Below are 14,083 nucleotides of genomic sequence, written 5' to 3'. Positions count from 1 at the left end.
ACACACACACTCCAAACATTACAAACGTTTTCCCCCGTCTTTTTCTTTAAATGTTGTACTTTCTCTGCGTGATCCAGTCTCTTCGTCAGATTCGTCTGAATGAGGTTCTGCAGGATTACTCCAGAGAAGCTGCTCTGATTGTTATGTGAGTACGGTCATTTTTATTTTTAGTCCATGAGTTCTTCTTTATTACAAAGAAGACAATGCAGAGTTACTACATGGCTCTTGATTCTTAGCCTGCCAGCATACACAGGCCCAGTATAATCAATTTGTCTTTAAGTATTTACTTATACATTTTGTATTTCATTATAAGTAGTAACAAACTGTTGAAGTTATTAATTTGACTCTAATTACTACTGACAGCACCATGCCAGTGGGGAGGAAAGGGGTGTGTCCCAACACTCTATACCTGGCCTGGCTCGACTTCCTGTCTCGAGATCTGAGAGCTCCCATCCTATTGGTCAGAGGAAACCAGGAAAACGTCCTCACCTACTACTGCCAATAAATGTCTCCATGAGAACAGTATACAGCTCTGGAAAACAATAAGAGACCACTGCAGCATTATCAGTTTCTCTGGTTTTACATATAGGTATGTGCTTGAGTACAATGCATTTTTTTATTTTATTCTATAAACTACTGACAACATTTTTCTGTTTTGGAATTCAGCCGTCACTGACATGGATTGGCTGCAGAGATTGAGATGTAAGAAACAGTTGGAGTGGTCTCTTCATTTTTTCAAGAGCTGTAGATACTGAACCTCAAAGTATAACTTGTGACCATTTCAGATGAATGTATAGATTTAGACATGTCGATGCCTTGATGACTAAAGATGATCATCTAATCCTTATATTAATGAATGATTCCTTTAATCACCATGTTCTGGACACTTACACCTGTTGATGATGCACACATTAAAGAAAACATTTAAATTGATAGAAAAAAACGGTTTTATTGAAGTGCTGTAATTTGTATATCATCTTATTTGCCAAACCACTTTGATTCGATTTTCAGCAGTATTTTTATTTTCACATCCGAAGCCTCAAATAACCAATAAATATGATGGTGTGTTCTTTGGCTAGGATAACTGGATATTGGTTGAGATCCTGTGCATGTCAAAGTATGGCTCGGCTGATGTAACATCACTGATACAACTTCAATAGATTAAAAAGAGTAGGCTACTGTAGTTGCTTTTACAAAGCATGTAGGCTACTGGTGCATGCATACCATTGGGACAGAGGGCTTTGTTATAGTCTTTTTTTAGGGGAAATATTAGCAACTGCTGAAGCACCCCCCAGGATAGCCATAGCACCCCTTAAGCACCCCCAAGAAACGTATGTCTTTTTTATCGTGTGAAATTCATAATTTGAAAAAGGATAGATTTGAAAATAATATGCTACAGTACACTACAAGTAGCCTACTTCTGGGTCTCTGTGTTTCATTCAAGCTCTGCTCTGTGTGTGTGTGTGTGTGTGTGTGTGTGTGTGTGTGTGTGTGTGTGTGTGTGTGTGTGTGTGTGTGTGTGTGTGTGTGTGTGTGTGTGTGTGTGTGTGTGTGTGTGTGTGTGTGTGTGTGTGTGTGTGCACAAGTCATTTTGTGTACGTGCGCGAGCAAGCGCGCGCCGGTACCGGAGATCGTTGTGGTTAGCATCTAGTGCTAGCTACGCTAACGGATATAAGCATACCTGCCAACCCTACTGATTTAGGCGGTAGTCTATCGCTTTTGACATGTTTCTACCGCCTACCGATTTAGCTGGCTTTCCCTACCGAATTTCGTTCTTCCCAAATATATATATATACTATATAATATATATAATATTTAAAAAATAAAAATGAAACTCCAGACACTGGACTCGACTTTTAGCGGAAACCGATTGCAGCGTGTCTGTGATCCCATCATACAAACAGTCCTCTGTGTTTCTGAAAGAGAAACAACGTGCAGAGGAAGGGCAGCGTTACCCCCGGGACTGCGGTCAAGCCAGCCTCCACTTCGGAAAACACAGTCAAGCCAGCCTGCCACAGTCCCCCGGACTGATAATTGTCAGGATTCTCATGTTTTGTCACGTTTGTAATTTTGTATGTCTGGTTATGGGTATTTTCCTCCTGGTATATTGTCTGGTCTCTTTTCCCTGTGTTTTCATGTCTGTCGTTAGTTTCCCTGGTGTGTCTAATTTCCTGTTTGTTTTCACCTGTCACTCCTTGTGTGTCTCCTGTGCTCATCAGTGTCAGCCCCGCCCCTGATTGTTCCCACCTGTGTCTAGTTACCCTGTGTTTAAATTCCCCTGGCTCCCAGTGTTCAGTGTCGGTTCGTCTTGTGATTTGGCTTGTCCTCGGTGAGTGTTCTGTTCTGTTTGTGTATATATAGCCTTGAAATAAAGGAATTATTTTGACTTTAATCTGCATTTGGGTCCTACCTGCTTCACACACCGTAACATTACGACCCGACCTTAAATATGGGCCCAGCAGATCCTTTTGAGCAGGAGTTATTAGATTTGACTTTTTCTTTGGCTACCTGCTCTGATCAATGGATAGGAGCGGTCAGGGTTCAGCAGCGAGATGCTGCTCTGGCAGATGCAGTCCACCTTACACTGAGGAATCAAAGTTTGGTGAAATTCTTACCTGCCAGGCTTTTGGATTACCTCACAATTTGTTTTCCCGATCCTGACAGACCCAGGTCTCCCAACTCCTGTTTTGACACCACACGCATTGGTGTGGTCCGTCTGGCGTCAGCCCCTGCTTCTCACCCAGTGTTTGCTACTGTCCAGGAGCCATTCGCTGGTAATCGTCTGGCCTTTGGAGGTCCACGGAGCCTCAAAACGGCTCCTAAAGGAAGGGGTCGCAAGGCCAGGTTGGCAGCACAAGCCCAAAGGGCTAGGGTTCCAGATCCAGTTCAGCCCCCAGCAGCCATGGTTACGGACCCAGTTCTGGCCCCAGCAGCCATGGTTCCGTGCCCCAGTACCATCCCACATAGCCATGGTACCGTGCTCCAGTACCACCCCACACAGCCATGGATCCGTGTTCCGGTTCCCTGCCCAGCAGCCATGGTTCCGGCTCCAGTGCCGGTCCCAGCAGCCATGGTCCCTGCTCCAGAACCGGACTTTACAGCCATGTTTCCGGCTCCAGAACCGGACCTTTCAGCCAGGATTCGGGCTTCAATTCCGGCCCCAGTCCCGGTCCCAGCAGCCTTGGTTCCAGACCCAGATGTGGCCCCAGCTGCCACAGTCCCATCTCCAGTTCCCCCTCGAGTTCCCTCCTCTGGTCCCTCCTTTAGTCCCTCCTCTGGTCCCTCCTTTAGTCCCTCCTCTAGTCCCTCCTCGAGTCCCCTCTCTAGTTCCCCTCTCAAGTCCCCTCTCGAGTTCCCTTCTCTAGTCCCTCCTCTAGTCTCTCCTCTAGTCCCCTCTGGAGTCCCCTCTCCAGGCCCCTCTCGAGTTCCCTCCTCTAGTTCCTCCTCTAGTCTCTCCTCTAGTCCCCTCTGGAGTCCCCTCTCCAGTCCCCTCTCCAGTTCCCTCCTTTAGTCCCTCCTTTAGTCCCACCTCTAGTCCCTCCTCGAGTCCCCTCTCTAGTTCCCCTCTCAAGTCTCCTCTCGAGTTTCCTTCTCTAGTTCCTCCTCTGGTCCCTCCTCTAGTCTCTCCTGTAGTCCCTTCCCTAGTCCCTCCTCAGGTCACTTTCCTAGTCCCTTCACTAGTCCCATCTCAAGTCCCTACTGAAGTGCCGTTGGAGGTCCCGCAGACTACTCTTCTGCTGGAGGTCCTGCCAACCCCAGGTCCTGTGCCGTTGGAGGTCCCGCAGACTACTCTTCTGCCGGGGGTCCTGCCAACCCTATGTCCTGTGCTGTTGGAGGTTCCGCTGGGGTTCCTGCCAGCTCCATGTCCTGTCCCGTTGGGGGTCCCGTCGACTACTCTCCTGCCGGGGGTCCTGCCAACCCTGTGTCCTGTCCCGTTGGGGGTCTCGCCGACGACTCTTCTGCCGGGGGTCCTGCCAGCCCTAGGTCCTGTGCCGTTGGAGGTCCCGCCGACTACTCTCCTGCCGGGGGTCCTGCCAACCCTATGTCCAGTCACGTTGGGGGTCCCGCTGTCAAGTCTTCTGCCGGGGGTCCTGCCAACCCCTTGTCCTGTTCAGTTGGAGGTCCCGCCAGCACTGGTCTCGTCGGAGGTCCTGCCAACTCCTGGTCCTCTTCCGTGGGGGATCCTGCCGAAGCCTGTCCCACCGGCTCCGGTTTCTGTTCGTCCTCCGGAGCTGATTGGCCTTCTCCCCACCTTGGACTCTGCCTTGCCCCCGGGCCGTCCGCCCGAGTCCCCCACCTTGGACTATGCCTTGCCCCCGGGCCGTCCGCCCGAGTCCCCTTTCTCGGCTTCTGCCTTGCCCCCGGGTCGTCTGCTCGAGTCCCCCACCTTGGACTATGCCTTGCCCCCGGGCCGTCCGCCCGAGTCCCCTTTCTCGGCTTCTGCCTTGCCCCCGGGCTGTCCGCCAGAGTCCTCCTTCTCGGCTTCTGCCTTGCCCCCGGGCCGTCCGCCCGAGACCCCTTCCTGGTCCTCTGCCGTGCCCCTGGGCTGTCAGCCCAAGACCCGTCCTCCGGACCCCCTCCACCCACCCTGGTGGCCCTAGTTTTGCCTGTCTGTCGTTAGTTTCGTCGTTAGTTTCCCTGGTGTGTCTAATTTCCTGATTGTTTTCACCTGTCACTCCTTGTGTGTCTCCTGTGCTCATCAGTGTCAGCCCCACTCCTGATTGTTCCCACCTGTGTCTAGTTACCCTGTGTTTAAATTCCCCTGTCTCCCAGTGTTCAGTGTCGGTTCGTCTTGTGATTTGGCTTGTCCTCGGTGAGTGTTCTGTTCTGTCTGTGTATATATAACCTTGAAATAAAGGAATTATTTTTACTTTAATCTGCATTTGGGTCCTACCTGCTTCACACACCATAACAATAATAACCAGTCATCACTCCCAAATGAGTTTAGGGGAACAAAGACGAGGCATTTGGGTCCTGCAGGGTTTCTCCGTTAATATCTGTGTCTCGAAAACACATGTTGGCGACTGAAAGACATCCAGTGTTTGGTCTTTTCCTGAAGCATCCTTCACCTACAGTGTTTCAACTGAAAGATGACCACAAACACACACAAAATATTCCACTGCTATGCTGACATGATGTATGTCCCTCTAACAAAGAAGGAGGGTTACTTAATTAGCCCACTGCTAAAGTGCCTAGATGACATAAAGGCCTGGATGGCGTGCAACTTCCTTAAACTCAATGAAGGAAAAACAGAAGTAATGGTTTTTGGTAGCACCACCGACACCACTTCTGTAGACCTGGGTCCCTTGCATCAGTACACCAAGCCCACCGTTACGAACCTTGGTATGAAAATGGACCGTGAACTCAAACTTGAGAGTCAGATTAAGTCGGTGGTAAAAACGAGCTTTTATCACCTGAGGCAGCTAGCGAAAGTAAAACCTTTTCTCTCCAGACAGCAGTTTGAGACAGTAATCCATGCCTTTGTCACCACCCGGCTGGACTACTGTAACTCTCTCAACATGGGGGTCAGTGGGTCCTCGCTCGCACGACTGCAGCGGGTGCAAAATGCTGCAGCAAGGCTCTTAACTGGCACACGGAAGTTTGACCACATTTCCCCTGTTTTAGCTTCTCTCCACTGGCTGCCAATTTATTTTAGGATCCATTTTAAAATTATTTTATTTACTTTTAAATCCCTAAATGGCATGACCCCACCATACCTTACTGAGCTGCTACAGCATTACACGCCGAACCGCCCTCTCAGGTCAGCGGACCAACTGCTCCTGAATGTGCCTAAAACCAGGTAAAAGCTCAGAGGGGGCGTTGCTTCTCTGTAGCGGCTCCCACACTGTGGAACGCTCTGCCCCTGGAGATCAGACAGGCCTCCACACTGCCTGCTTTTAAATCGCTTCTTAAAACCCACCTCTTCTCCTTAGCGTTTTAACATTTGGCGTTTCAACATCTTTTAGAGTGTTGCTTTTTTTGCATTTAAATTGTTTTTTGTTTTTACTTTTACTTGTTTTATGGTGTGTGAGCTGAGCTGTGTTTTATCTATTTGCCTGTACAGCACTTTGGTCTGGAGGTTTAAAGTGCTTTATAAATAAAGTTGTATTGTATTGTATACCATTTTGAGATTTGGGGATATTTATCTCCCATTCTTTCACTTTTCAAAACCAAACATGTCGTTAATGTCTCTGTTTAGTGAACTGCAGCAATCTGAAAGCCTGTACATTATCTATATCACACTTTATCAGTAGAAAAATGCAGGAAATTACTTTTTTAATGCAGTATTTTCTGATTTATGGCGCAACACAGATATTTCGCTCTGTGCAAACCTTTGACTCTAATATGTCAACAACATGAAACAAGAATATGAACCTGGCTTTATCCAATGTTCACACAAGAGTTCTACATCCTGACACATCCTTCATCTACTGTCTCAACTGAAAGAGGACCAGAAACAGATTACAAATATAATAAAATGTGGAGACTTTGAGATATTTATCTCCCATTATTTTACTTTTCGGGCATTTTACAGACCAAACATGTCACTGTTTACCAAACTACCACTTTTTCTGAAAAATGCATAAAATGATGCAATATATTTTAAATACAGGTACATGGTTATATGTAATGGGGTTCCATTTCTTCTGATTACCTAATTTGAGCGTGCACATTTGCCGCATGCAAACCTACCTCTTTTGGATTTGGAAAGGTTGGCAGGAGCTTTTTCAACAACAAGGTGGAGGGAGAACTCTCTCCTGTCAGACTGAGAGTCTCAGATAACCTCAGCTCAGGTGAAGTACAGGACTCTCTCAGTTACGGCCCGTCCACACAGCGGCGTGCGTTGACGCTTCCCCATTCACTTTGAATGGGGTGACGTCACTTTTAGCCGAAATGCATCGTGGGAAGCGACGTGGAGCGTAGCTGGCGTGGCTGACTGCAAAAGTTGAGCAATGTTCAACTTTTGACGCCTCGGCGAGGCGTCAGCCAATCGAATCATATGCCAGTACAAGCTCTAGCCAATCAAACCGCTGCTTGTGTGTCAGGGGCGGGAGATTCATGTGATTGGTTGTTGGTCGAGTTTCAGACACGCCCGCCGGCAGGCGTCAGCGCACGCCGCTGTGTGGACGGGCCGTTAGGGATGGGTATCGTTAGGATTTTATCGATACCGATACTGCTTATCGATACCGGTATTTTTCGATACTCTTATCGATACTTTTCAATAATTTGGTGCTCAAAAGTATAGACATGATTACAAGATGTGAAGATTAAACAACAGTCATTTTATTGTAATTTATTTGTATTTATTATTTAATGTAAGTTTTTCAATGTCATACCAAGCAGGTATGAGTGTGTTTGACTGTGTCTCTAGAAGGGGGGCGGTAAATAGGGGCAGTTCATAAATCCATGTAAACATGAACATTATTCAGTTAAAACGAGACGCTGCGTGCGCACCTCCTAAACCGGAAGCTCCGGTTGGCTAACCGTTATAATCCGTTTATTGCGTTTATTATTCATAATTGTAATGATGGATTATCAGTAATCATTTTAGAGAGAGACATTGAATTAACCGTTTGTATGCCCTTGAACACAACTTTTGATCACAAAACAGCAAAGGCAAGACATAATTATCATCATGGCTACGTAAAGTGAAGTTGTTTTCTTGCTCTTTCCTGACTGCTAGTTCAGCGAGTTTTGGTCGTACAGGGATGAGACTTATACCAATGGAATCTGTGGAATCTCAGCTTTCATGTGATATGTTGATAACATTATGTAGAAAAGATCGCTTTTGCCAGTTATGTGCTAAAGTAGTCGTTAGCTCCGTTAGCCCGTTTTTCTAAGTTTTGATGTTAGACACTTGGTGTTGGACTTCTGTTCCGTGTAAAATGGTTAATATCGTCTGTTAGCTGAGTGTCTTCCCGTTAAGTGGGTATGCATCATTAACCTCTTAAGCCCGGCCCCCCCGATACCGGGGGGGAAAACGCGGCACTGCAGGAGACAGCGTCTGGGGGCTTCTTAATATTTAAAAACCTATGAATGTCTTATACTCAAATAACGGGAAAAAACTCAGCAACCTGAAGATATGAGCCATTTTTACCGAAACAAAACACAAGTCTCACAAGAAGCGTTAGCATTTTTCCCCGGGAAACAAACACAATACACACAAACGCAAAAATACACAAACACACACGTACACACACACACACTCGCGAGCTTCCCCCAGACCAGTAATCTAAACAAAAATATCTTCCCTCCGTAGTATTTTGATCATTTGCTCCGCTAATCAATCAGATCGATGGATTCCAGAGATTTTTCTCAAACATGATGACTCCGTAACAGTCAGTGGGCACCACTTAACAGCCAATCAGAATGAGAATATGTTTCACATGTGACTTATTCAAATTGCGAGTGATTGAGTGACAGATGAAGGTTGTTTAGGAGAAAAAGTTTGAGGGTGGCGCTCGGGAAAGGAAATTGTTGAGGGAAAAGGAGTTTCGAGACAAGCAGCTATTACAAAAAATGCCGAAGCTTACAGGTTATTTTAAACCTGTAGGCCTGGATGAGGAGGAAGGACAGATGAGTTCTGTACCGAGCGGCTGCGGTGCCGGCCGCGGGGCCTCTGAGCCAAGTAGGCCGTCTGGTTCTGATAGCGATGGAGTAGCGGGAGAGGAAAAACAGACAGGAGGGACATTATCTGTTGGAGGAGATGGAGAGGACGACGAGGACTTGCTACGTGGAGGGGAGCCAACGGCAACCGGACAAATACATGAGGGAAGCCCGATACGTCACTCATCTGGAGGAGAAGACCAGGCGTGCGTAGAGCAGAGTGTAGAAGTGCGATCACAGAGCCTGTCGAGGCTATACATGACTTTCATTTGTTGTTTAAATAGGGGGCCTACAAAACCCCAGGGCCTGATGGCAGGTTAAGGCGGGCCTGCACACGCCAAATGGATTCTGTTTTGTAGTTCTACAGACATTGTTTTGTGAGAAACGAAAACAATGGTAACATCGTGTTGGTGAACACTTATCAATAGATAATTGTATTTCGTGACTATAACATGGCAGTATATAAATAAAGCTGTATTGGATATCAACTCAGTATATACTTAAGCAATTGTGTTATAGAATCGCAATCATACACGAGAGGCCGTTCTTGAACGTCATTATTGGTACGACAGTATAGGCGTACGGACCTCGGCGCAAGCGCCTCGATCCTGCCGCAGTACTGTCGTACCAATAATGACGTTCAAGAACGGCCTCTCGTGTATGATTGCGATTCTATAACACAAACTATCATTGTAATCAACAATATCGTAAAAATAATTTCATAATGTGGGCTTTTGCTCCCAAACCTACGCTTTCTGCTTGAGTTAATCTCCGTCAGAAAGTAGTTCCTAGAAAGTAGTTCCCATGGTAACGATAGCTGATCAATCGAACACTCCTGCTACCCCGCTTACAGTTATTGATATAATTATAGTAAATAATATATTATTAACCAATGTATTGAAAACAATTTATTGAAAACAATTCTTGAATTAGGCCATTTAAATATCAGAGTAATCACTGTGTGGGATTAGCGGAACAAATCAAATCAGGCTGTCCATCGTGCTGAAATATTTTGGGTTCAGAATGAAGGTGGATGTTCATGCTGCCATTAAAAGTGCAATTCTTGAAACAGCTCTCCATGAACTCCATGCCAGACTTTTTTGCAGGTGGTGCTGTGGTGTTCACGAGTAGGTTATCGGAAGAGCTTTCCTCCAGTGGCCGTTTCATGGCGTGTCCCGGACCGGCAAAAAGCGCGTTGCTCCACATCTTTCTGTTGTCCAGAGATGGAGCCCAGTAGCTGCGAAGCGATGACTCATTTTTATGCCCGCTAACGGACATGATTGCTCTGGCCTCCAACCCTGCCTCCGCCAGCCGCTGTATGCAGGTGCTTCTGACGCAATGGTTTGTGTAACGCGTAGCAGTACCAGCCTCTTCACTAATGCGGGTCATCATGGACCCCAGGCTGTTCATCCCCAAGGCCTCCATGCTATGGAAACCACTACTTCTCCGCTGCTTTCTTGTTCCAGTTCCAGGCCCAACGGTATACCGTTTTTCTCAGACGCGGAGGAATACTGACTTGTTGTGAAAAGGCACGTTCTATTTGACCGTTGTTTGATCGTGGAATCAAACACGCCTATTGACCAATCAGAGAGCTTGCTCACACCTATGTGTTATAGAATGTTATTTCACACATGCCAAATGGATGCTGTTTTGTAGTTCTACAGACATTGACTATTAGCAGTTTATAAATAAAGCTGTATTGTATATCAGTCTATATATATATATTAGGGCTGTCAGTCGATTAAAATATTTAATCGCGATTAATCGCATGATTGTCCATAGTTAATCGCGATTAATCGCAAATTAATCGCACATTTTTTATCTGTTCTAAATGTACCTTAGAGGAATATTTTTCAAGTTTTTAATACTCTTATCAACATGAGTGGACAAATATGCTTTATGCTAATGTTTATTATCATTTGAACAACATCTCTCTCTCGCTCGGGCCACACACACACACACACACACACACACACACACCCAACACACACACACACACACACACACACACACACACACACACACACACACACACACACACACACACACACACACACACACACACACACACACACACACCAACACGTTCTCACTCTCATCCCGTCACATATTGACGGACGGTCAGGGCCCCTCCCCGTCGCTATATTACGTACAGGGTACCCCTTTCCCGTCATTTTCTACGGACAGGGCGTCCCATAGACCTTCATTGCGGACACAGCGGACCCCTTGCCCGTCAGGCTTCTACGGGCAGGGCGTCCCATAGACCTTCATTGCGGACACAGCGGACCCCTTGCCCGTCAGGCTTCTACGGGCAGGGCGTCCATAGACCTTCATTGCGGACACAGCGGACCCCTTGCCCGTCAGGCTTCTACGGGCAGGGCGTCCATAGACCTTCATAATGCCTATTTTAAGGTTCATTTGGCCATTAAAATGCGTTTTGATCTCATTTTATGCGAGTAATGAGTTTTTATTTCTGATTATTTGTGCAGTACATGTACATGATGTTTAGTTTGCTAGTTATGACGAAGATTACTTCATGAATGTGTACACATTCATGGTTGCTAAGGTGGTTGCTATGGACGCTGCAACAGCTCCCAGACCACGTGATCAACAACAATGGCTGTCCTTCGTGTTATTCTCGGTGGAAAAATGCCTATTTTAAGGTTAATTTGGCCGTTAAAATGCGTTTTGATGTCATTGTATGCGAGTAATGAGTTTTTATTTCTGATTAGTTGTGCAGTACATGTACATGATGTTTAGTTTGCTAGTTATGACGAAGATTACCTTACGTCTGTGAGGAAAATACACGGGGCTCAGAGCCTCGTATTTTTAAAATCTTTTTTTCCTTCTAATTTGTTATTCTTTTCAAAATAACACACTGTTATTTACTCACCAATAACATACAATTATCCTTGCTTTTATTTATTGGTTTAATTCCATAATCTCGGTCTTTTTTGGTGTTCGTCAGGAACTGAATTTCAAAATAAAAATAACCGGAAACAGACGTAGGCCTATAAGGGACAGTTCGAGCATCATTGCGATTGTCAAAATGTTTGAGTTTAGGACGGCCGAAGACACTACACTACCCAGAATCCCCAGCTATCGTTGAGGAGTACAGTCCCCGTGATTACTCTTCTAGGTCTGGGATTGGATGTTGGAGTGGCAGTGCGCCAAGGTTACAGCGTCAAACAGCTGTGTGAAATGGAACGAAACCACGCCAGACTATCCAAAACTGGAATCGAACGCCCCCCCAGAACTACACACTACACTATTGTGTTTCGCAAAATGTTCTATGGGACGTCTCTACTGAACTTTTTCGTTTCCCCACAATTAGAAGTTGCCAGTATTAAACACATTGGTGTTATCAAATGTAAAACATATAATTAATAAATGGATAAAAATCGCTGTCCATAATGCGCAGCATCAATATATAGCATTAATATACCCACATGAAAGCTCATTGATACTTTGTAATTCTACTCCACTACAATTCAGAGGTTAACCTGGTATTTTTACTCCACTGCATTTATTTGAGTTACTTTGCAGATTCTGATTAATGATGTGAAATATAAACAACCCTTAAATCAGACTTTAGTTACACCTGAGTCAAATTCAGATAAGGTGATTGTCAAGTGCCAACAATCAGGAGAGATATTTGATACTTGTGCTTGAGAAGACTAAACATGTATCTGCAATTGACATTAATGGAAACGAGTAATAAAGTATATTAATTACTCGTTATTCTCTACTAATAGTTAATTAAAGACTATATATTATGGCTATTTTGCACATCCCTTTCAAGATTTCAAGATTTTAAAGGTGTATTGACATATCATTTACACAACTTACGGTGTAGTTATGAAATGAATGAAAAACGTGGGTCACAGGTCCCTCAACAGTGCAGTACAAGACATCTATCAATATGTGTGTACCTCCACCATTAAACTGTCATATTCTGCACATTTCTTATTCTATCTACATACATAAGAGTATAATCCATATGTATAATATCAGTTAAAATAAGTGCTTCAACATAGTTAACATTGCAGGAAAGCAATATATTAGACGTTAAGTACTTTGTATTTATCTGTAGATAGATACCCCCAACGTTTTTTTCTTATTTAAAAGAAGACCGTAATCTGTTATTTAATGTTTAAATAAAGGTTAATTCGTTTTTCTGTTTTGCACCTCCTCCTATTAATATCTTTGTACATCCTGCACTAAACTGTTTTATTGAAGAGATCACTTATAGTATCTTCTTGATTTTTTATATTCTATATTTCTATCACAGACCTTCTACTTTCCCCCTATGAAAGTATATGTACTCTTAATATTTTTGTAATCAAATATAACACATAAAAACAATAATTCAATAACGTGCTTTAACCACTAGGCACACAAGGTACACACAGACACTTGTATGTACAACATCTGAAGATGTGTAGTTTTATTCATGCTTTCACATAATTTTACAGCATATTGCTATACTATTTCAGAATCAGTATTTACATTCTTACATTCAAAATGCAATCCAATTCAAATCAGTAATATCTTTAAAAACTACAGTCCTTTTTTATCAGCTGTGCACCGTTATGGTGTAAATATAACCTATCTATGAATTACATCAAATGTAAAAGTCAGCCGAATTAGTGTTGATACTGCAAGGAGACGTATTGTGTGAAGAGAAATTGAGAAGTTTTTTAATTGTTGATATATTTATGATCCACGTCAAGTATTCAGTTTCGGCGGCATTTATTCAGTTTTTCCAAAGGTCTTCTAATCAGGGCGCTATAAATAGAGAACTACGGCAGATCTGTAATATTTAATGCAGCCGAACCGTGTATTACAATGCCGTTATGTGATGACTTTCAAAGAGAAAAGCAAGAGCACTCGGAATTAAGTATTATTTTAGTCTTTTCAAATGTTTTCCGGATTTCATATAATATAAACACCAAATCCCAGCATGCATTGCAGTGTACTCCTTTGACCTGGCTGCTACACCTCCCCGGACGCAGAAACCGCTGTAAGTAATAATCTTGTTTAATTAGACTTCTCTATTTCAGTTATTCTACTCTGTATAATTGTTCTGTAGTTGTTGTAGCTAAAAGGGCACTTTTGAGAGAATTTAAATCTCAGATCTGACCACGTGAAACTGTCACTGCGTCCAGTTTCTGTCTGGGCTGCATTTAAATACGCACCCCTCTGCGTTGATTGTGCGTGACGTGTAGAAACAGCTGGAGAAACCAGTTCTCAGCTGACAAAGCATTTAAATAGCGGTCTCAAAAACTAGTTAATTCAGTGTACTCCTTGACCTGGCGCCTACACCTCCTCGGACGCAGAAACCGCTGTAAGTAATAATCTTGTTTAATTAGACTTCTCTATTTCAGTTATTCTACTCTGTATAATTGTTCTGTAGTTGTTGTAGCTAAAAGGGCACTTTTGAGAGAATTTAAATCTCAGATCTGTCCACGTGAAA

The 14,083-nt window shown here is 44.2% G+C and overlaps 1 protein-coding gene across 1 annotated transcript in view; it reads left to right on the top strand.

Moving 5' to 3' along the window:
- slc12a3 (solute carrier family 12 member 3) overlaps window positions 1-911 on the top strand; it is a 54,179-nt gene extending 53,268 nt beyond the window's left edge. The window contains exons 25-26 of the mRNA XM_034087937.2: window positions 78-145; window positions 364-911. Coding sequence (XP_033943828.1) covers window positions 78-145; window positions 364-505 — 210 coding nt within the window. The 3' untranslated portion in view covers window positions 506-911. The remainder of the gene's footprint in view (window positions 1-77; window positions 146-363) is intronic.
- Window positions 912-14,083: the final 13,172 nt, after the last annotated feature.

Source organism: Pseudochaenichthys georgianus, chromosome 7 (genome assembly GCF_902827115.2).
Source record: "Pseudochaenichthys georgianus chromosome 7, fPseGeo1.2, whole genome shotgun sequence".
NCBI classification, from domain to species: Eukaryota; Metazoa; Chordata; class Actinopteri; order Perciformes; family Channichthyidae; genus Pseudochaenichthys; species Pseudochaenichthys georgianus.
The sequence above is the reverse complement of the archived record's forward strand: the minus strand, read 5'-3'. Positions and strand labels throughout refer to the sequence as shown.